At 40.4% G+C, this 23,886-nt stretch overlaps 1 protein-coding gene across 2 annotated transcripts in view; it reads right to left on the bottom strand.

Annotated features, from left to right (window-relative positions):
* The window catches only part of Oxsr1 (oxidative stress responsive kinase 1), a 95,248-nt gene that overhangs the window by 37,163 nt on the left and 34,199 nt on the right, over nucleotides 1–23,886 (bottom strand). For both annotated transcript variants that reach the window (XM_075964188.1, XM_075964187.1), the window contains exons 4-5: nucleotides 20,240–20,381; nucleotides 2,300–2,355 (exon numbers count right to left, since the gene is read on the bottom strand). In XM_075964188.1, coding sequence (XP_075820303.1) covers nucleotides 2,300–2,355; nucleotides 20,240–20,381 — 198 coding nt within the window. The remainder of the gene's footprint in view (nucleotides 1–2,299; nucleotides 2,356–20,239; nucleotides 20,382–23,886) is intronic.

Below are 23,886 nucleotides of genomic sequence, written 5' to 3'. Positions count from 1 at the left end.
TGAGATATTTATATACAGTTTATAGCAACATTATTCAAAATAGGCAATAAGACACAATTTGAATGTTCACTGATAAACCAATGCAAAAGCAAAATGTGATATATATGAATCTGTGGACTATATTTTTAGGTACAAAACATTTCTTACAGCCACAGAACTGTACACTTAAGAATGGTTAGTAATGGTAAATTTTCTATTTCACAAAACAATAAAAAACTAAAACAAAGCTGTTTTAAGTTAGCTAGGGATACATTGTTAGTACAGTTTGGAGACAGGATGGTATGGGAAAGGGAAGGCAGCAGAACTCTTCTCAGTGGACAATCAGGCAAAGGCACTCATGTGCAGCCTATCACACCATTTTATAATTTCATGCTTCTTAATGAAGTAGGTGGCCATGGTTGAATCAACTTTCACCATGCTGGTGTATAAATCACCCACAATTTATTTATGCCATCTGCTAGTGAAGGGCATCAAGAACACCTAAAACTTGTAATGACTAAGATCACCGTCACCCATGAAAGGACCAGTTTCTCTCATCTACACAACAGAAGCTATTGCTTAAAGTCTGCCTACACATCCTCCACTGCACTAAAATCACCATCCCAGTTCACACCACAGTGTAAGGGTTTCTGTTCCTGTTTCACACCCAACAACTGGTTTTGTCAGATGTTTTGGTCAAGTCAAACACTTGGAACTTAATAACCAATTTATGTTTGGATGCTCATTATGACTTTGCTATGCATTCTTCCATATTCACGTATTTTATGTGTTTGTGTGTGTGTGCAAGCATGGTTGTATAGAGAAAGGAGACAAATGTTAGGTATAGTCCTCAACTGCTATCTTAATTGTGTGTGTGTGTGTGTGTGTGTGTGTGTGTGTGTGTGTGTGTGTCCATCTTAATTTTTGAGACATCTCTTGCTGAGCCTAAAGCTCACGGTTTAGAATAGATGAAGTAGGCAGTGAGCCCTGAAAGTCTCTCAGATTCCAGACACATGCCACTTCAGTATACATTCTAAGATTATTCATGCTGCAATTATCCTACTCTATGTCTTGTCTTTAGTGAAAAGGTTCTTGTTACTCTTTTGTCAAAAAGAAAGTTAACATTAAAAGAATCAACTGTATGTTGGAGTTTTACTTGGCTTGGTTAAAACAGTCCCTTATTTAGGATATAAAGTTACTCGCCTAGATTATCTTTTAAAAACTGAAGATAATGTCTTGATTCATTTGACTATCACAGCAGTGTGAGACCGAACAAAAGAAAACTACTTGATCAGGACAGCCAACTCTGGGAGGAAATGAACTCCAACTTCATCCGCCTGCTCTAAAACTGCTGAACTCTGCTCCCACTTCATGCATACTGCTTCCTAAAAGGCAGGGACTAAATGTCATCCCGTGTTAGTCCCTTCCTACTGCTGTGATTTGAAAGAAAAAAACGTCACTTAAGAGGAAAGGGTTAATCGGCTTACAATTCGAGGTGGCAGGCAATGAAGCAGCTATCACACTACATCAGTCAAGACCAGAAAGACCTCATTTACAGAGGCACGCTGATGCTCAGCTGGCTCCCCCTCCATTCAGCCCAGCAGCTAGCACATGGGCCCATCCACCCAGGTTCAGAATGAGTCACACTACTCCAATTAATCTAGTTAAGACAATCCCTCACACACATTCATAGACCAATCTAATATACACAATTACTCACTGAAACCTCTTCCCAAGCTCTAGGTTGAGTCAAGTTGACAATTCAAACCAACCACCACAACCCAGGATAAAGACAGCTTTCTATCACCTCTCAACAGAGGACTTGTTCCTGAACACAGACCATTTCTAACTGCTTCTCTTTTTCAATGAAAGCAAAGAATGCTGTGAAAATCCCAATCCCTGTCAGAAGACCCTAATGAAGGTGAGGAGTGGGAAAACCAAAAGGAAAATATCTGAGTAGTGGACGCCACCTTGAGAGGGTCCTTTAAGAAAGATGTCCTTGGAACAGAACGAAACAACAAGAAAACATAGAAAACAACCAAGGTGGTTCTGCTGGCTGTTACTTGAAATTAAAAAGAAATTCTATGATCTAGAAGGTGGTCCATTGGGTAAAATCTTCTGCACACAGCATGAAGACCTGAGTCTGGACCCCCAGGACCCACACAAATGCTAGGCAGGCATGGTAAACACTTATAGGAGTACTCAGGATGCAGGGACAAAGGTCTCTGAGGCAAAGTAGCAACCAACGGGAAAACACACACATGCACGCATGCTTAGCACACACACTGCACAAAAGGACAGTGAGTCTGGTGAGGTTTACCTGCGATCTGCACCGAGCCGTCCTCTCCTAGAAGAATGTTTCCAGCTTTCACATCTCTTCAAGGAAAGAGACACCATCAGACATTCACTTTTTAAATAGCACAATTTAAGCAACTGCTTATTTTATTCACAAAACATTAGCAATATTCAAATATTTGTTTTATATTGAAGATTATTAAAGCCAAAAGTGATTTTTTTAAAGTTTTAGCCATTTATACTTTAACCCAAGCATTAAAAAGAAAACTATAATAAAGAACATAACCTTTTATAGTATCTAGAAAACCTTAGCTCGTTAGATATTCTTGAAAGGGGCCCTCATCTACGCTCACCCACTTCTTACTGCTGAAATGTAACTTCTGTCTATAGCGACTGCTCCTTCTCGTCCTCAGCCTCCATTCTCACTTCTGCCTCATCACATAATGAGTACATGGCTGGAAACAGACACTATTATACACTTACACAACACAACACAACTCCTCAGAACTGGGTCTACTCTCACTATTACCTACACTAACAACTCTAGTAAATCAGGAACACATGCTCATTATCTAAAAAACTAAACAATGCCAAGTGTATATAGTAGGACACAGCTTGAATTCCAGCACTTCAGACCCAGAGGCAGGTGGATTTGAGAATAGCCTGGTCTACATAGAGCATTCCAGACCAGCTAGACCCCATCTCAAAGAAAAACCAAAGCAAAATATTGATGTCGCAAAAAGGAACAGGCAGAGAAAGCAACTCAACAAGGCAATTCTTTTTGTAAAGAGCAGTGCACCAAAACCCAAAACAGGCTAGCAAGTACATTCAGTCAAGATGCCTTCCATCTTTTATCCCTGACATAAGCGATGTGTATGGAGTTTTGTCTAAATGTATGCATGTGAACCATGTGTTTGCCCAGTACACAGGAAGGCTGGAAGAGGGTGATGGAACTAAAGTCAAAGATGGTTGCAATTCTCCATACAGGTGCTGGAAGCTGAACCTGTGTCCTCTACAAGTATAACCAGTGCTCTTGACCACTAAGCCGATTCTCCAGCCCTTCTTGTTTTTTTTTGGGTTTGAAGAGTTTTGCTGTCTAACCCAGGCTGGTCTTTATTTCATCATCCTGCTGCCTCAGCAACACAAGTATGTGGAATTAGAAATGTGCTTTATATATAATGTAACTTTTTTGCTTAAAAAACAGAATAGGTACTAGGCGTTGGTGGCACATGCCTTTAATCCAGACCAGCCTGGTCTACAAAGTGAATGCTAGGACAGTCAAGGCTACACAGAGAAAGCCTGTCTTGGAAAAATCAATAGGGAGAAAAACAGAATAGGCAATATTATATAGCTATACACACACACACACACACACACACACACACATATATTGGCATAAAATACTTCTCAAAGGAATCATAAGAAAATGGCAACAAGTTATATTCTTTGAACCAGATTACACTAACTAATCCCAGAGCATTGGAATTTTAAAAGCTTTATATAAAAATTGAAAAGAAAATACAGGAGTTCCCACACATTCATTATTAACATTTTACATCAGTGTGATACTTTTTTTAAAATTAATGAACCCAGATTAAGACAACATCAACTAAAGCTCATAGTGCTAGGTCTCAGGCAGTATATATGACCAGAAATAAACTCAAGCTGGACTACTGAAGAATTTCTGGTGGCTAGACAAAAGCCAGCAGTCCTGAGGAACTTATGAAATGGGTTCAGATCCACCAAAATGAGTCATTTTGCTTACCTCTGGCAGAAGGGATATATAAGGCTTTCCACTGACATACACCTGTGGTTGCACATCAAAGCCCATGCTGGCCTCCAGACTCCCTCAGTCCCTTTTCACACATACTTTACATACATTTCAAAGTCCCCACACTTCTCTGGCCCTTCTCACCTCCCTGATTTCTTCTGCACTAAGCCAGTCCCCAGGTTGTTCCAGATCCCTGCTACTCTCACAATTGTGACTCTTGCTATTCTCCCTTTCCTTAAGGATACTCCTGGCCGTTCGTTCTCTTTGTATCTCTGGCTGTTCTCTGTTACCAACAATAACCAGTCCCCAGCCATAGAGTAGACATGAAGGTTTCTTTACTGCACCCTTCATGTCCACACCATCTAGTCAGAGTCCCTTAGGTTTTATCCAACGTTACTTTCTACCCCAGGATCCCACCCTGTGCTGATATTTTGTTTGTGCTCTAACAAATAAAGATTGTTTGGGGATCAGAGTGTGAACTAAGCCATTAGTTAGCCATAGAGGACAGGCAGTGGTGGCACACACCTTTAGTCCCAGCACCTGGGAAGAGGAAACAGGAAATGATATGGCTAAGCGGAGAGGGGAGCTTGGCTCTGACTTGCTCCTTTGTCACTGATCTTTCAGCTTCTACTCCGATAACTGTTTCTGGGTTTTTATCATTAAGACCAATTAGAATTCGTGCTACTCCACCCAGGAAAGCAAATTATGTTTAGCTGCCAGGTCTCCTTAGGCTCTTGACAGTGACAGTTTCTGACTATCCTTGCTTTTAGTGACTTTGGCAGTTTGGAGGGTAACAGCCAAGTGTTCTCTATGATACACTTCTAATGGAATGACATTTTTCACATCATAGAAAAGACATTCTCATCTTACCATATCAAAGGGAAATACACAGTGTCAACAGAGTCTACTGGAATAGAGAAGATTAGTTTTTTCCTATCTACCATTTTAAGCTGTTTGAACGCAAAAGTCATACATAGGCATTACCCATTTAAATAATACTGCTTTTGTATTTCATAAGGCACTTTTACAACTGAATAGTTTCAGTTCTCTGAGAGGAGCAAACAGGTATCTCTCCCAACAGGGGGCCATTTTTCAACAAATTATATTCAGGAAGAAGGGAAAGATACACAAACAATGCCTGAATAGGCCCCAGAATGTCTCAAGGACAGTTCTGTAGCGATAAGTCCCGCCCCTTGGGGGGGCATGTTCGCCTCAGGCTAATGTCTGCCTATAAATCTGGCAAGCATGCTCCGAGCTGTCTCTTCTGCTTTCCTGGTCTCCGCAGGAACGGTGGTTCTGTAAGTCTATTTCTACATTAAAACTATATATATTTTTACAATCTGTCTGCATTCATTTACCCCGCTACATTTTGGCGTCCAACGTCGGGCTATTTTGCCCCCGACTCAAGCGGGTAGCCCGCTAGCTAACACAGCACCCTCCCGGGTGCTGTTTTTCAGTTCGTGACTCCGGCCCCAGTGCCAAGTCCGAGACATACTCGGCCACACAGGCCCATTCTGCCTGCCTTGGCTAAGTTTTGCAGCAGAACCCCACTGCCTGAATTAGCAGAAGCTCAAGTACCTGCGGTTTTGCAACAAAAGCTGCCACAGCGGCAGATTTGGTCTGATACAAAGTGACTTGCCGGGCAGTAGTGGCGCACGCTTTTGATACCAGCACTTGGGAGGCAAGGGCAGGCGGATCTCTGTGAGTTTGAGGCCGGCCAGGCAGTGGTAGCGCACGCCTTTAATCCCAGCACTTGGGAAGCAGAGGCAGGCAGATCTCTGTGAGTTTGAGGCCTGCCAGGCCATGGTAGTGCAAGCCTTTAATCCCAGCACTTGGGAGGCAGAGACAGATCTCTGTGAGATCGAGGCCAGCCTGATCTACAAGAGCTAGTTCTAGGACAGGCTCCAAAAACACAGAGACCACCACTGGCAGGAACCGATCATTGCAGGTAAAAAATTTTTCTTTTATAAATAAAATGTCTGAAGACATTACTGTTCAAGAATTTAACAGTTTTTTTAATTGTACCATGTGGGAGATTTTACAAGAGGTGTCTATCACCCCACATCTATGGATCCTTCTGGGATTCGTAGTTTTCATTGGCACCAAATGGTTTGATAATAGAAATATGATAAAGTCTTTACGAGACGAATCCAGGATTCTTAAGGCAGAGATTGAACGCTTAAAAACAATTGAGAATGACAACAATCTTCTCAAGAATCAATTTGAAGTTCTCCAGGCTGATAACAATCTTCTCAAGAATCAGTTTGAAGTTCTCCAGGCTAATAACAATCTTCTCAAGAATCAGTTTGAAGTTCTCCAGGCTAATAACAATCTTCTCAAGAATCAGTTTGAAGTTCTCCAGGCTGATAACAATCTTCTCAATAATCAGTTTGAAGTTCTCCAGGCTGATGTTAAGGAGAAATTCATTACTATGGAAGAGGGAACAGATGATCTGGATTGTAAGGTTCAGTCCCTTTCTGTAGGAACTGAAACATTAGTGGCTGATATTAAGAAGAAATTCATTACTATGGAAGAGGGAACAGCTGATTTGGACCATAAGATTCAGTCCCTTTCTGTAGGAAATGAAACATTAACTGAGAGAATCAAAACTGCTGAATGTGACAATCGGATTTCGTCTAAAGCTTATGACAGATTGACGGAAAGATTGTCAATACAAGAAGGCACGGTTTATGCCATAAAAATTATGTCCAAAGATGAGATTTTATCTCTAATGGACAAGCTTCATACTTTAGAATCCTCAATGAATGCTTTGGAACATAATTCTGGACAGGAGATTCAGACATTGCAGAAGGCAATGGTGAATAGAATTGAAAAGACTGAGGAATTTCTAAATTCTGATGAAGAAGACCAAAGGCTAGAAAGGCAAATTTTAACTACATCTGTGGGTAAATCTCTCTGGGACAATTTCCACAAAGCTCTACCTACAGCTCTACCTGCCTTTCCAGTAATAACAACAGAGAAGGTGACTGGTTCAAGAAACCCTAGAGTCATCAAGGAGGATACATGGGAGCCTGTCCGTACGAATGACCTCAAGGAAATAAAACAGGCTGTCATGACTTTTGGGATGCAAGCCTCTTTTGTTAAAGAAATGCTGAGATCTTGGGCCACGACAAGCAGAATGGCCTCGGACTGGCTCCAGCTGAGCTCTGCGGTACTTGAGAGTGGACCGCAATTAAAATGGAAATGCTTATTCAGGCAAGAGGCTAGACTTTTAGAACAGCAGAAAAGAGCGAAGGAAATTGACATTTCCCTAGATAAAATTCTAGGTGAAGGGCTCTTTTCCGACCTTCAGGAACAAGCTAATTTGGATGAAAACACACTCTCCTTGTGTACTACAGCAGCCTTAAGGGCTTGGGACAGGGTACAAGACCCAGGACAGAGAATGGAATCATTTGTCAGAGTTAAACAGGGTCAGAGAGAACCCTTTAGTGACTTTTTACAAAGATTAAGGCTGTACAAATAGGGATATCTGACCCAGAAGCAAGACATATAATGATTGAGTCTTTGGCTTATGAAAATGCAAATGTGGAATGCAAAAGGATTTTGGGGCCTTTAAAGCTCAGATCAGCGTCCTTGGAAGAATGGGTCTTGCATACACTCAATGTTGACATTTGATTATGGCACTGAAGCATGGGTAGAAGAAGCAATTTCCAATGGTAAAAGGAGACACCAAAATACCAAATGTTTTAATTGTGGAAAAATGGGTCATATGAAAAGGAATTGTAGACAACGGATTTTCAGAAATAATAATAATAATGCATCTTTCAGAAATAATAATAATAATGGAACTTCTAGAAATAACAGAAATAAGAGGACTCAGCCTTGAGGTTTATGTAGAAGATGTGGAAAAGGCAGACATTGGACGAATGAATGCAGGTCTACAAGAGATAGACAAGGCAACCTGATACAGTCGGGAAACGTGAGAGGGGGGGCCTCACAGGCCCCCATGGCAAACATGGTTCAGTCATTTCCACTTTCTGCAGAGAACGTGCCTCATCAGGACAATTAGGAAGCCCCATGCCTACTGTTACAAGCAATAATGATCAGAAAGATAAGTTACGTGTGTTTCGGGCAACTTCTATAAATGATCAAAGACCTAAACTGAGAGTGTGTGTAAATGGCATTTTTATTACTGGCCTGCTGGACACAGGTGCTGATGTAAGTATCATTACCCCCAGAATCTTGGCATCCGTATTGGCCTCTTCAGAATGTAAATGTTCAGCTCCTGGGAATTGGAACCCTATCTCGAATAAGGCAGAGCACGAGATGGGTTGAATGTATAGGGCCAGAGGGACAAATACAAAAATTAAGGCCATATGTAGCCAATATCGCAATGAATTTATGGGGTCGTGACCTATTACAACAATGGAATACCGAAATTAACATTCCTGCTACTTCTAGAGCCTATATTTCTGAGAATAATATTAAAAGATATTACAAACGGAGAAAACCGGCCATTCGGGCTATACAAGAACAAGCAATTGATGTCCCTTCAGAGATACCAACAGCCTTGCCTCTAAAATGGTTGACTGAGAAACCAATATGGACAAAGCAATGGCCTTTAGATGAGGAAAAGTTACAGGCTTTAGAACATCTGGTACAAGAACAATTAGATGCTGGACATATAGAAGAATCTACTAGCCCTTGGAATTGTCCTATATTTGTGGTTAAGAAAAAATCAGGTAAATGGAGAATGGTGACAGATCTCAGGGCCATCAACAAGGTTATTCAACCTATGGGCCCTCTGCAATCTGGAATTCCTTTGCCCTCTTTATTACCAAAAGGATGGCCTCTCATAGTTATTGATTTAAAGGATTGTTTTTTCACTATACCTTTGCAAAAAGAAGATAGAGAAAAATTTGCATTCACAGTGCCTACTTATAACAATTCTTAACCTTCGACGAGGTACCACTAGACCGTCCTCCCACCGGGTATGTTAAATAGCCCCTCCCTGTGCCAATATTTTGTGAACCAACCATTGCAAATAATACGCAAGAAATTTCCCAAATCTATAGTATACCATTACATGGACGACATCTTGTTATCCGATTCAAACATGGATACCTTGAACAGACTGTTTGAAAAAATAAAGATACTTTTACCTAAATGGGGATTGAAAATTGCTCCTGAAAAGATTCAGAAGGGAGATTCTGTTAATTATTTAGGTTATAAAATAGGTTTGCAAAAAATTAAGACACAAAAAACACAAATTAGGAGAGATCGCCTACGGACTCTTAATGACTTTCAAAGACTGTTAGGAGACATTTCCAGTCTACGACCAGCTATTGGAATAACACCTGATCTAATAATTCATTTGAACAAAACCTTGGATGGTGATAAAGATTTAAACAGTCCCAGAGAATTAACAGCTGAAGCAGAAAAGGAACTGACAATGATTGAGGAAAAATTACAACAGGCACATGTGGACAGGGTGAATCCAGAGCTCGATTGTATTCTCGTCATACTACCATCAAAAATTTCTCCTACAGGAATTTTAATGCAGAGAGATGATATTATCTTGGAATGGATCTTTTTACCACATAAACCAAGTAAGAAACTGAAAACTTATGTGGAAAAAGTCTCTGAGTTAATTATAAAAGGCAAGCTGAGACTTCGTCAACTAGCAGGCATAGACCCAGCAGAAATTATAGTGCCTTTCACTGCTGATGAACTAAAGAAACTATGGGAAGATAAAGAACCATGGCAAAGAGCTTGTGCTAATTTTTTGGGAGACATTAATAACAACTATCCAAAAAGCAAGAGGCTTAACTTCATAAAGAGAACTTCTTGGATTCTTCCTCGAATCATCCGTGATGCTCCAATAACTGGAGCCCGTACATTCTATACTGATGCCAATAACTCAGGGAAGGCAGGTTACAAATCAGAAGACTTGGGTAAGGTGGAACAAAGTCCGTATAATTCTGTCCAGAAGGCGGAATTATATGCCATTCTTATGGTGCTAAGGGATTTTTTAAAGAACCTATTAATATAGTCACTGATTCACAATATGCAGAAAGAGTTATTTTACATATTGAAACTGCTGAATTTATACCTGATGATACAGAACTAACATCATTGTTTATCCAGGTTCAAGATTTGATCAGGAACAGGCTTTGCCCTATGTACATAACACACATCCGATCCCATACGGATAGGTTGGAGGCAGGGTTCTTTTCTTATCTTCACAGGAAAATACTCATCTTCAAAGAAATTGAGGGACCCTGAATATTTAATTACTGATGGATGGACACATTTTGTAAGTATTAATTTTTATTTATATGTCTTATTAAACATTTCTTTATAAATATATAGAGCTGGTTTTGAAGTTGGACTCTGGCTCAGTCCCTCTCCACTTCCAAGCCTGTTAGTAAGAGAAAAACCCAGAGTTTCTGGAGTTTCTGTCTCATGTCAAGAGCCATGATATGGGACAGAAAGAAATATGAGTTTAGAAAACAATTTTGCTTTTCTTCATATCTATCATACTTTTCTTGAATATATCTATCATGCCTTTCATTGAATATATATATGTATATACATATATTGAATATATATGTATGTACATATATATGTATATATATGCCTATATGATTAATGTTTAAGTTTTTCACAATGAACAATGAGTTTGTCCGGAAGTGACATTTGAAGTTTCCAGGAAGAAGATGGGGCCCCACAACAACAATTCTACCTGGTTGATATGATGTCATGATACTGATAGTGCTACTACATGACCTGTTTTGGATACCAGCTGCACAGGACGATCCCAACTTGGTTAGCTGAAATGGTGCACATCTTGTAAAACATTCTGGCCAGACCTCCACAAAATACTCAGAGACTATTTGCAATTTTAAAAGACATTGATCTTGAAATTTAACCATCATTTTACTTTCACAGGATCCCCCAGAAAGAACATCACCCCCATAACAGCTGGAAGTAATTCTAGAGGACAACGTCCCCTCTCCCAGTAAAGTTTACCCCTGGGTTTAGGGACATCATTTAGGGGTTGGGAGGTTGGGGGAGGAATTTTATAAGCTCAGGGATAATTTTGAAAAAAAAAAAAGAGGGAATGATGGGATAATAGATTTATAATTGTGAGTTACTGCTTTTAGACAAATATATTGGTATCCATTCTTGTATATTGATACAAAGTTAAATTATATTGCCTATTGTATGCATGCATGTTTCTATCTCTGTTTAAAACATTTTTATGTATTGACATATATTGTATTGATAAATATATATTGTATATATTTACCATATTGCAGTGTACATTTCTACCTCTGATTAAGATACTTATATAATGTTTGTGTATTGATATATATTTACCATATTGCAATGTATATTTGTACAGTGTTTATATTTGGAGGTCATTATCCTCATTTGTTACACAGTTATTTATTGTCTTAGTCTTTAAGTTAGATAGATATTGAGAATTATATAGATAAATAGTCATCTAAGTTTGTCATTTATAATTAGACTAATCAGGTTCTCTAGATATATAGAGATTATACTCAGTATAGATAGATAATCTTCGACCTCTTCAAAGAGCTGTAGAAAATGGCCTTTAATCTAATTCAGAGTTTCGTGATAGTGAGACACAATTGCTCCTGGCAACACCGCTCTATTCCCGAGAGAATGTTGAGCACCAAAGACACTCCACCTGGAGCCTTTCTATTTGGCAGAACCGGCCTTTGGGCAAAGAAATGCCCATACCTCAACCACTGACAGAGATACAGAGCGTGCATCAATGGATAAAACAGGACTGTCATATCCTGCCAAGACAGGGTAAGATAGTTTTGAAAAGTTCCTTGCCTTTAATAATGGTATGTCAGTTATGTTAGGCCTTAGCCAAAGTTGGTTGACTCAACTTTGCAAACGAGAGTTTGGGTGATTGCCCAGGTAGTCAGTTGTCTCTGTCAATTGTTGCACATTTTGGATATATCTCGTTTGTTGAGTAGTGTTTATTCCCTTCTCAGATCTTTGACGGAGTTGAAGATTATATAATTGTAGTTACTCTCTACATTATTTGGACTCCTTGAGATAGAATGTTTAGCAAAGATTTTGTTCTCAATATTGTTTGTTATATTTATTATTTGTTGTTATTGTATATAGTTGTATTTGGTTTGGTTCTGTCTTATTTAGACAAAAAGGGGAGATGTAAGGATAAGTCCCGCCCCTTGGGGGCGTGTTCCCCTCAGGCTAATGTCTGCCTATAAATTTGGCGAGCATGCTCTGAGCTGTCTCTTCTGCTTTCCTGGTCTCTGCGGGAACGGTGGTTCTGTAAGTCTATTTCTACATTAAAACCATATATATTTTTACAATCTGTCTGCGTTTGTTTACGCCGCTACACAGTTCCTCCAACCCTCTTGAAACTTACCCTAGTATGTTCAAAGATAAAAGCCAATTAAAAGTATACTAATATAATTGAGGCTTGCTTAACCAATTATGTTTGAGATGACCTAACTGTTCTGGGGGAAGCTCTACCTCAGTCCCTAGCATCCATACCCTCAAAGATTCCAGGATGTTCTGATGAAAGTTCCACTTCAATCTTCCTTCCCCATCTCTCTCTCCCCAAACCCTGTCTCATCTCAGTCCACCAAATATGGCTCCTCCCCCAGAGATGCTCAAGATCACTCCCACAGAGTATTTAAACTGCCTCCCAGAAAAGAGTTTGTTTTTTTAGCCTCTCTTCCCTTCTCAGGGGAGTAAGGGGCAGGAATAATCTGGGAATATTTTACCTAATTTTTTCTAATTCGGTTTGATTTGGATTGCTGCACTGACAGAGAGGCTTATGGACTGCAGAAACTTCTCACTAACGGTCCCTGAAATTTACCCAGCTATGCTTAAGAAGAGCCTGCACGCTCCTCTGGCAGGCGTTGCCATTCTGTACAGTGAACAGCCCCACATACGCTGGCTGTTTCTGCAGAAGAAATGTTCTTCACTCTTGCATACATCTTTCAGCATTTTCTCAGACCTCACAAATCCATCTTCCAGCAGAGTCTTATGTTAAGTGACTATTTTTCTTGATTAACTTTCCAGACAGTCAATCTCTGTTTCCCTTGCAAACTATAAGTACTCTCTGTAGAACAAGCTTCAGGTTTAAAAGCAAAGGAATAAAGTAATGCCATGGCTTCCTGAGTACTCTGAAACACTAGGCTGTCTTCACATGCAACAAGGCAAGGGACCTTTCAAGGAAAAAATCAGCAACCAGGTATCCAGATACCAATATAGTTCTCAGGTTTAAAAAAAGAAAAAAAAGGGAGGGGGGCTGGAGAGATGGCTCAGAGGATAAGAGCACTGATTGCTCTTCCGGAGGTCCTGAGTTCAATTCCCGGCAACCACATGGTGGCTCACAACCATCTGTAATGAGATCAGGTGCCCTCTTCTGGCCTGCAGGCACACATGGAAGCAATGTTGTATACATAATAAATAAATAAATCTTAGAGAGGGGGGGGGAAGGAGAGAGAGAGAGAAGGAAAGAAAGAAAGCTTCTTTGTTTTTCAAGACAAGGTTTCTTTGTGTAGCCCTGGCTGTCCTGGAACTCTACAAATTAAGCTGGCCTGGAACTCAGAGATCTGCCTGCCTCTGCCTCCTGCATGTTGGTAATAAAGATGTGAGCCTCCACTGGGCTTACTCTGTTCCAAACTATACCAAGCAATCCTGCAGCCCTAGGGGCTGCATGGCAGGCACACTGAATTGTTTTCACAGAATACTGCCATTTCTCTCATGCCACTGTTACCCAAAGTTACAAGTTCCTACTAAAACTTAAAGGAAATCAACAGATATACTTGGCTTTTTCCATAGCGAAGAACACACGTCTATGGGAAACATGAAAAGGGATTAATAAAAGTAATGAATCACAACCAAAGCTAGAAACATCCTACATTAGGCATCATAAAGACATCCAAAATTTCTGTTAAGCTAACCTCTTTGCAGGGAAAACTACTGGGGCATATTGAGAGAAAAGATAAAATCAGCAACATGTCCATCCGAATCAGAATCTCTGAAGTCAGCTCTAGTCAACTGCGGTGGTTTGAACAGGAATAGCCCCATAGACTCATGCATGTGAATGCTTGACCCATGGGGAGTGGATTATTCCGAGGTGTGGTCTTGCAGAGTAGGTGTGGCCTTATTAGTGGGAAGTGTCACTGTGGGATAGGCTTTGAGGTCTCAGATGATCAAACTACACAGAGAATCAACTTAACTTCTGCTGCCCATGGATCAAAATGCAGAACTCTATTTCTTCTCCAGCACCATGTCTGCCTGCATGCCCGCATGGGTTCCACCTGGCAATAATTGACTAAACCTCTGAAATGGTAAGTTAGCACCAATTAACTGTTTTCCTTTATTACAGCTGCCATGATCATGGTGTCTCTTCACAGCATTAGAAACCCTGCCACATTCCAGAACCAGTGACTCAGTCACAATAATGACCAATGCCATGCGTTTCTATCACAGCCACTGTCTGTATTTTCCCCGTGAGCATGCTTCATATCCCCTGGAAAGCCTGCCATCAGGGCCTGGTCTGCCTCTGCTCTCCAGCCCCACTCAGAGGCAGCCATTTTGTGCCCACTCCTTCCCCAATAAATGTCTTGCCTGACGTCTCTTGCATGGTATGATTTTTGTGGCATTTCTTAGCCCTGATCACCAAAATGCTCTTTCGCCACAAAACCCTTTCAGTCATCAGGAAGTAGAGGCAGGTAGATCTCTATGAGTTCAAAAGCTAACAAGCTCGAGGCCAGTCAGGGCTGCATACTGGCACCCTGCCTCAATGCAAAAAAAAAAAAAAACAAAAAAAAAAACAAAAAAAAAAAACTCAAAAGTCTAGCTGGGCAGACAGGGTAGGAAACCCTAACAGAGACCTGCAGTGACAACTTCACTGGTCACACATGAGGAAACATCTACCTCTGCTTCCCAATTCAACCTTCTCCCAGACCTGATTAAGAAACTAGTGCAATTCAGAGTTGTTTATGGAAATCTTAACTCAGGCTGCTCTTAGAGCACTGGTTCTCAACCTTGGGTCGGTACTGCATGAGGGGAGGGGTATCAAATGACCCTTTCACAAGGGTCTCTTTGATGGAGGAGGGTCATCTGTCTATTTGTTTCTTTATTAAAAACTGCTTGGCCTGATGGGTCAGAACATAGGTGGGTGGAGAAGACAGAACAGAATGCTGGGAGGAAGAAGGCAGTGAGACAGACGCTATAGCTCTCCTCTCCAAGATGGACGCAGGTTAAGATCCCTCCCGGTAAGCCACCACCTCGTGGTGCTACATACATTAATAGAAATGGGTTAATCAAGATCTGAGAATTAGCCAGTAACAGGTAGAGCTAATGGGCCAAGCAATGTTTAAAAAAAATACAGTTTCCGTGTAATTATTTCGGGTATAAAACTAGGGTGGCGGGACGCAACCCACCGCTCTTTCTACATCTCTTTTTAAAAAGAAAATTATTTATTATGTATACAGTATTCTGTCTGCATGTATGCCTGCAGACCAAAGAGGGCACCAGACCTCATTACAGATGGTTGTGAGCTACCATGTGGTTGCTGGGAATTGAACTCAGGGACCTTTGGAAGAGCAAGCAATGCTCTTAACCGCTGAGCCATCTCTCCAGCCCCTCACAAGGGTCTCTTAAGATTACTGTAAAACACATATATTTACATTACACAATATTACATTATATAACAGTAGTAAAATTATAATTATGATGTACCAAGGAAAATAAATAATAGTTGGGGTCGCCACGACATGAGGAATTGTGTTAAAGAGTCACAGCATTAGGAAGGTTGAAAATCACTGACTTAGAATCACCTGGAGAGTCTTTAGGAATTCCGGTGCCAAGGCTTTATTCCAAACCAATTAACTGAATTTCTGACAGTAGACCCAGATAGCAATACTATTTAGAGTTTCTCATGTGATTCTGCTATATCTTAAAGAGTGAGACTTGGGGCTGGAGAAAAGGCTCAACTATTAAGAACACTTACTGACCTTCCAGAGGAAGCAACTTTAGTTCCTAGAACCAAACAAAATCAAGCAGCTCACATCACAATAGATGTAACTTCAGTTCCAGGGGCACCAATGCCCTCTTCTGACTGTCTCATGCACATGGCAGATACTCACACAGATACAGATAAATGTAGTTATCAAAACTTTAAAAATTAAGTCTAAAGAAAATATAAAGAAACAAAAAATAAACAAAATAAAAATTAACAATCTTTAATTTGTAGTAAGTGTGGGAAAAATAATCATTCCAAACAATATGGAAAGAAATACACAGAAAGCAGGGGTATTTGTCAGCTTAGGAGAGAGAGGCCTTGTGTCAAAGACCTTTCCTAGTACACTCTAGGACATAGAAGTCTATTTGGGAAGACATAGGGAAAGGAAGAGACAGAAAGACAAGCAGACTGAAAGAAAAACACAAAGACAGAGAGAAATTTCTTAGTACATTTAATCTCTACCTGCTGTGATTATCCTTCAAAGAGGAAGCAAAGAAATTTAAGAAAATCTGTAATCAGCAAAGCTCTTTCAAGAAATGTTCAATGTGGGGCTGGAGAGATGGCTCAATGGTTAAGAGCATTGCCTGCTCTTCCAAAGGTCCTGAGTTCAATTCCCAGCAACCACATAGTGGCTCACAACCATCTGTAATGAGATCTGGTGCCCTCTTCTGGCCTGCAGGCATACACGCAAAACAGAATATTGTATATATGATAGATAGATAGATAGATAGATAGATAGATAGATAGATAGATAGATAATTTTAAAAAAAAAAAAAGAATGTTCAATGTACTTCAGAAAACCCTAGAGGCTCACAAGCCAGCAGTGAATAAAAAAGAGGCCCTATTTAAAACATGGTAGCAGGCAAGGAGTGGTGACCCTAGGATGTCCACGGATCCCACAGATGTGCCGAACATAAACACACTTTTAAAAAATGTTTTTCAGAGAGAAAACTATATAGGTCAGAAAACTCAAAGCAACATTAAGAAAGAAGAGTGTCCGTACGGAGTTCACCACACAGAACTTTAGACAGCTCTGCTCTGCGTGACTGCGCATCTCCTCTGCTATATGTGTCCTTCCGCTGACAGCTACCAGAAAGCAGGTTGGGGGTACACCTCCCACGGGTAACCTGCACCAACCTGCAGAATGCTAGCTAGGTTCGATCTCAGCACCAGAAAGAAAGGTTAAAAAGTCATGAAATTTCTCAGAACTGTACTCAAAGTTAACCCACAAGCCACTGATAAACTTCTTTGTGGACCCATTTTCAAAGTTTAAACAAAAGCCTTAACTTAAGGAGTCTCATTTTCTTTACTTGCAAAGGTTAGTAAGAACAATATACCACTTAGCATGTAGCAATACATACTTTATTATTTAGGAACTAATTTAAAAATACAAAATATAACCCTGAGAATGTAGCTCAGTGGTAGGGCACTTGATACCCTACACATGGGCCCTAAGTTTGATTCCCAAAATAGTAAAAGTAAGGGGGGTGCTGTGTGTAAGGAACAAAGAGAGAGAACTTCTTTCCCTCACAGATTTTCCTTAGGAATATCTATGAAGGGTAGGGTAATTGGTAGGGTAATCTCACAAGAGAAATACACAAAATCTAAAAGTAGGGTTCATCTGGTAAATCTTAAAAATCACCCTCACTGATGGGCATTATTTGATGAAACAATCATTTCAGTGCTCTGGAAATTAACCTTAGAAACATTCTTGGAAAACTAAATCATATCAGATAAGAAAAGTGGGCCCTAGGTGTTCTGGTCCAGAGCAAACCCAGTTCCATCTATGTGGAGCTTCTACAGGGCACATGGATCACTGTGCAAAAAATTTCCCAGAAAGAAGCTAAACCCTGTACTCCAGTTTCCACAAGGCTGATTACCTGATTACAACATCAAAGACTTTGAAGAGAGAGGTCAGAATGTTGTAGTTCAGAACCTAATTAAAATTTATCTTTAGCCCCTTGTTATCCTGCCCCACCTCACCCACCTCCACTCAATCTGACGTGACATTCTTGTGACCATCAGCTGAGCCCTGTTGAAATGAATGACTTAGCAGACCACGAGCTCCCACCAACCAGAAGCCTCAGAGTCCATCCAACAAGAGGGTTCTGTCTTTGCTGTGATCACCTACCTGATATTTCCAGTGTCTTGATTTATGACCTCCTTTGTTTCTATGAAATTGCTACCTCATTGGAACATGGAATTTGAAGTGACCTATTTCTGTGTTCCAGGGCCATGGACACTTACATTTAGCTCCAGAATAAACAGTTTCTTAGCCTCTTTGGAGCAAGAACCACTTTGTGTGCTCTACATCACTTGAGCAACACACCTCCAGCCAGAGATGCTCAGCCCCATCTGATTGGAAGTGATGGGCAGCTCCTACACACAGTGACACTATTAACAGAAGCACCTTCTGAGAGGGCTGGCCATCAAGAAAGGATAAACACTGACTCTACCACCTGTGGTTGCATTCCAACTTTAAAAAAAAAAAGACACTGAAGACACACACTTGCTCACTGGACACAAAGTCTAGGCCTTGGCTGTGCTACACTCCTGCCAACTGGGAAGATGTACACAAAGAGCAAAGGAGACTTGGTCAGAAAGTGCTGGCCTGCGCCACAGGCTCTGAAAAGATGCATTCTAGCATCCACAGGAAGCAGAGAAGCCCCAGAGGCTACTGCCACTTGCGTATGACCTCCAGTCATTCATCAGACTTCAAATAAAAAAAATGTAAGCACACCTGAAGAAAGGTAAGGGGAGAAGGAAGGGAGGTAAGTATAAGAAGGCAGGCAAGTGAAGGGGGAAATGAGGGAGAAAGGATGGATTACTGAATATTCTACCAGAAGGCTTCATTTTACTAGAAGCAGATTTATGATGCCAGATCAATCTTTAAATTTCAAGACAGAACTATCAGTCTAAAGGAGAGACAAGAAAAATCAGCAGTGCCTTCACAAATCTGAGAAAAAAGCATGTCAACTCGTGCAGGGGCATAGAAGTTACACAGCTAACATTGCCTTAACACTGGCTCAGCAGTTAGGAGCATTGCCTGCTCTTCCAAACGTCCTGAGTTCAATTCCCAGCAACCACATGGTGGCTCACAACCATCTGTAAAGAGGTCTGTTGCCCTCTTCTGGCCTTCAGGCATACATGCAGACAAAATATTGTATACAAAAAAAATAAATAAATATTTTAAAAAAACCAAAGAACTTTGCAGTAATTTAGAAAACTACTTAAGATATAAAATAAAATGAGAGCAATAGACAGTGTGGACATAGTGGCATATACCTATAATCCCAGGACTTGGAAGGGTGAGGCAAGAGGATTAGGAGTTAAAGGCAGCCTACGCTTTTATTTGGTTTTTGTTGTTGTTGGGTTTTTTTAATTTATTGTTTTAAGTTTATTTAATGTACATTGGTGTGAAGGTATCAGATCCCTGGAACTGGAGTTACAGACAGTTGTGAGTTGCCATGTGTGTACTGGGAATTGAACCCAGATCCTCTGGAAGAGCAACCAGTGCTCGTAACTGTTGAGCCATCTCTCCAGTCCCCATGTTAGCAAGACTTTTAAAAGTTGTTGTTTTGTTGTTGTTTTGATTTTTAAAGGTTATAAATATATAGCTCTGTGGTAGAACATTGTCTAGCATGCACAAGAGTCTCAGTTCAATCCCTAGCACCCCAAAAATGAGAGACAAAATTATATAAGTACCATTACCTTAAGTACTTTAGGAAACAGAAAAGAAAATGGAAGGAAATATTCCAAATATTACCAGTGATTATCTTCTCGGCAAAAATTAAACTGATCTGTGTTTTTATTTCCAATTTTAATAAAACACTTTCCTCATTTGTTTGCTGAAACAGAGCCTTATCATACAACCCTGGCTGTCCCCAAGTCTGCTATGGAACATCAAAACTACCTCTGCCTCCTGAGAGCGGGTATTAAAGGTGTGCACCACCATGCAGGGCTTACATTTTGTTTTTTGTTTTATTAAATTTATTGCTTTTTTATTATTTATGTGTTGTATAATTCAAACTATAATCAGCAAAACAAACTGAAACTATTAATACATAAAGCACAGGGCTCAGAAATGAAACAAATTCATAAAGTAAAGATACTGTCTCTCAATGAGGTACAAGTACAGTCAACACACCCTGGGAAGGAGACCAGTGTGGCCCTGCACAAACCTGTGAATCTGCCCATTCTTATGCAGGTATTCCAATCCCTCCAGGACTTCTCGAAGGATTGTAGCAATGGTCGGCTCATCTAGGACTCCACTTTTATGCTCCCCTTTTGCCACAATATGCTTAATAATATCCAGAACAGAACCTGAAAACAGGAAACATAATCCAGTAAAAATTTTAACTCATCCCATATTCAGATCTAGTTTAGAATCAAAGCACATTAGAACATTTACATAAGTTATGTGAAAAAGAAAGGATAAAGCAGCAAATACAAGGAAATACAGATGCTTCAAATTCTAAATTGCAACCTAAAACAGAAAATAATTAATATCCAAGTGGTGTGTTACACCAGTGTGTCCTTAAGCTCTCTCAGAACTTAGAAGGGTTAATGCAGGATTCTGATCAACTGTGAAGGAGACCGGGGAAACCACATCAATCAATAACACTCTAATATAAGATACCACAAACCAAAACAGTTTTCAACCCAGACTAGACTGTGCAGTATTTTACAACTAAGCATGTAAAAATACAACTGAACTATGGGTCTAATCAATAAAGACATATGTGGAAAGTAAAAATCACATTTGTCACTGTGATGCTAGTCTTGGTTGTCAACTTGACTACATCTAGAATTAACTAAAATCAAAAAATGCAGAGGCACACCTGTAAGGGATTTTGCTTAATTTGAAGTAGGAAGAACTACTTCTAATCCAGCTCTTTTGAGTTCAGAAGACACATTCTAACCTCGATGGAGGAAGGTCACTTGGCCACACCTGCTGGAAATCTATTAAGGACAAGGAAGAAGGAAATTTCACTTTGTCTGCTTGTACTTGCCACTGTTAGCAAATCCATTCCTTCACTAGCATCAAAGCCTACTTTGGGACTCTGGCATATACTGAGGACCAGCTGAGACATCCAGCTTTGTGGACTGAACAACTACTACTGTGTTCTAGGACTTTTTGTTCATAGGCAGCCATTGTTGGATTACCTAGACGACAGCCTGTTGCAGGGAGGGACATGCTTGTTCATCCCAGCTGCCAGGCTAGCTTAGCCCCAAAATAACCATACAGAAATTGTATTAATTAAAACACTGCTTGGCCCATTATCTATAGCCTATTATCGCCTAACTCTCACATCTTGATTTAACCCATTTCTATTAATCTGTATATCACCACAAGTTCGTGGTCTACCAGGAAAGATTCAGCATGTCTGTCTCTGGTGGCTCCATGACGTCCCTCTCCTCCTCTGCCTCTCTTCCTCCCAGCATTCGGTTTTGTCTTCCCCGCCTACCTAAGTTCTGCCCTATCAACTAGGCCAAGGCAGTGTCTTTATTCATTAACCAATGAAAGCAACACAAAAACAGAAGGAACTCCTACACCAACAGCCTGTAACTCATTCTAATAAATCCCCTTTTTATATAGAGAGATTCATTCTCTAAGAGTCTGTTGCTCTAGATAACCCAGACTAATACAGTAATCAAGTTAACTTAAAGGCTAAAATTCTAGGATAACAAATACATAAATAAAACAGATAAGGCAAAGATAAACATGGTAATAACAGCAATTTCAGTTTTTCCTTAGCCCAGATGTCTCATCAACCCAGTTCCTCTCAGCAAGCAAGATGCTGCACCTACCAAACAAGGGGGCAGGAGGAATGAACTCTTATACATCAATTAAAACCACAGAACACTAAAAATCAAAACTACTTGCACCCAAAAAACTTTTGACAGAGACTCATAAAAATGCATGGAGCTGACTCTGCTGCCCTCTCTACATGCACTGTTTACTACTTACACTCTCTTTTTTCAAGAAAATAAAACCACTCAGTCCACTGAAAATACTGCATACTCTTAAATGACTCACTTAAGAAAGTTAATTCCAAAATCATAAGAAACGATAGTCTAGGGGGCTGGAGGTACAGCTCAGAGGCAGAGTACCCTAGCCTCAATCCCCCCCACAAAAAAAAAAACAGCACTGATGTGGGATTCCCCTCTATATGCTGTGAATACCATTGATTATAATAAAGAAACTGCTTTGGACCTATAGCAGAGCAGAACTTAGCTAAGGAACACTAAACTGAATGCTGGGAGAAAGGAGGCGGAAGAGGGAGAAACCATGTAGTCCTGCCAGAGACGCTGGAACTTTAGCCGTAAGCCACTGCCACATGGTGATAAGCAGATTAATACAAATGGGTTAAGAGTTAGCCAATAAGAACCTAGAGCTAATGGGCCAGGCAGTGATATAATTAATTCAGTTTCTGTGTGATTATTTCAGGGCTAAGAGGCCAAGAACTAACTAGCATCCTCCTTACAACACAATTCAACACAAGCTTCTCTGAGCTCCCACTTAAGAGCCAATGATTTAAATCAGGTGAGGTAGCGCGCGTGTGTGTGTGTGTGTGTGTGTGTGTGTGTGTGTGTGTGCGCGCGCGCAATACTAGCACTTGCAAAATGAAGGCAGAAGGATTGGGAGTTGAAGGTCATTCTCAATTACACAGAGCACTCAAGGCCAGCCTGGACTGCCATTAAACACAACCTCAAACCCTCCAAAATAATTTAAGGACTCAATAAGCTTGATCTAATAATAATAATAATAATAACGATAACAACAATAATAGAGCCCAAGTGCCTAAGAAAAGAACTGACAGCCATATCCTGTGTTACAGAACTGCTGGAAGGCTTTAAAGGCTCAAGAACAGTCCACAGACAACATTTGTGATAGAACAGCTTGTGCAGAATCAAGTCTGGCCCAGCAGTGGCAACTGACTAAGAAAGACTCCTTAAGCATAAATAAGGAAAAACACAAGAGAGAACAGAAGATGGTAACGATATTCTCAGAAAGAAAGCACATACAGAAATCTGAACTTCACTGCCTACAGAAGAGATACAGAAGTGATTCCCCAACTGTCTTCAGAGGCAGAGACAGGTGAATCACTGAGTTCGAGGTCTACACAGTAAGTTCCAGGCCAGAGCAACATAGTGTGAGCCAGCCTTGAAAGAAAAAATAAAATCGGGCTGGAGAGATGGCTCAGAGGTTAAGAGCACTGACTGCTCTTCCAGAGGTCCTGAGTTCAATTCCCAGCAACTACATGGTGGCTTACAGCCATCTATAATGAGACCTGGTGCCCCCTTCTGGCTTGCAGGCACACGTGGAAGGAATGCTATACACATAATAAATAAATAAATATTAAAAAAATAAAATAAAATCCCTACTTGGAGTTCCAGCACCAATACCATATAAGGAGAACAGGAGGGGAGAGAGAAGAAAGGGATGAAGACAAGAGAACTGCCTACAAGGACGAGTCTCTTAACTCTCCCCCTAGAATCCAGTCCACCACCACTCAGGAGATAGGCATTTTATTCCCTTGAGCTAAGGAGCTAGAGACGTTCCAAACTCACGCAATACTCACGCACATTACAGGACTTTGCCTTCCTTGATACTGGGATTTACAAACTTGTAATCGAGGACTAGGGAGAAGTTCAGTTCTGTTGAGTTTACCAGTCATATATAAAGTCCTGAAGAAAAGTGACTGAATCAATGAGACCACATGTTCACTCTTAGGAAAAAGGCCACAAGAACTATTTAGTGAGAAAATAAAATGCCATGTTTAAAGCTTTAAGAATTTTTAAAATTTTAAAAGACTGGAGGAAA

Source organism: Microtus pennsylvanicus, chromosome 3 (genome assembly GCF_037038515.1).
Source record: "Microtus pennsylvanicus isolate mMicPen1 chromosome 3, mMicPen1.hap1, whole genome shotgun sequence".
NCBI classification, from domain to species: domain Eukaryota; kingdom Metazoa; phylum Chordata; class Mammalia; order Rodentia; family Cricetidae; genus Microtus; species Microtus pennsylvanicus.
Note: the sequence above shows the minus strand (reverse complement) of the source record. Positions and strands in the feature narration are given on the sequence as shown.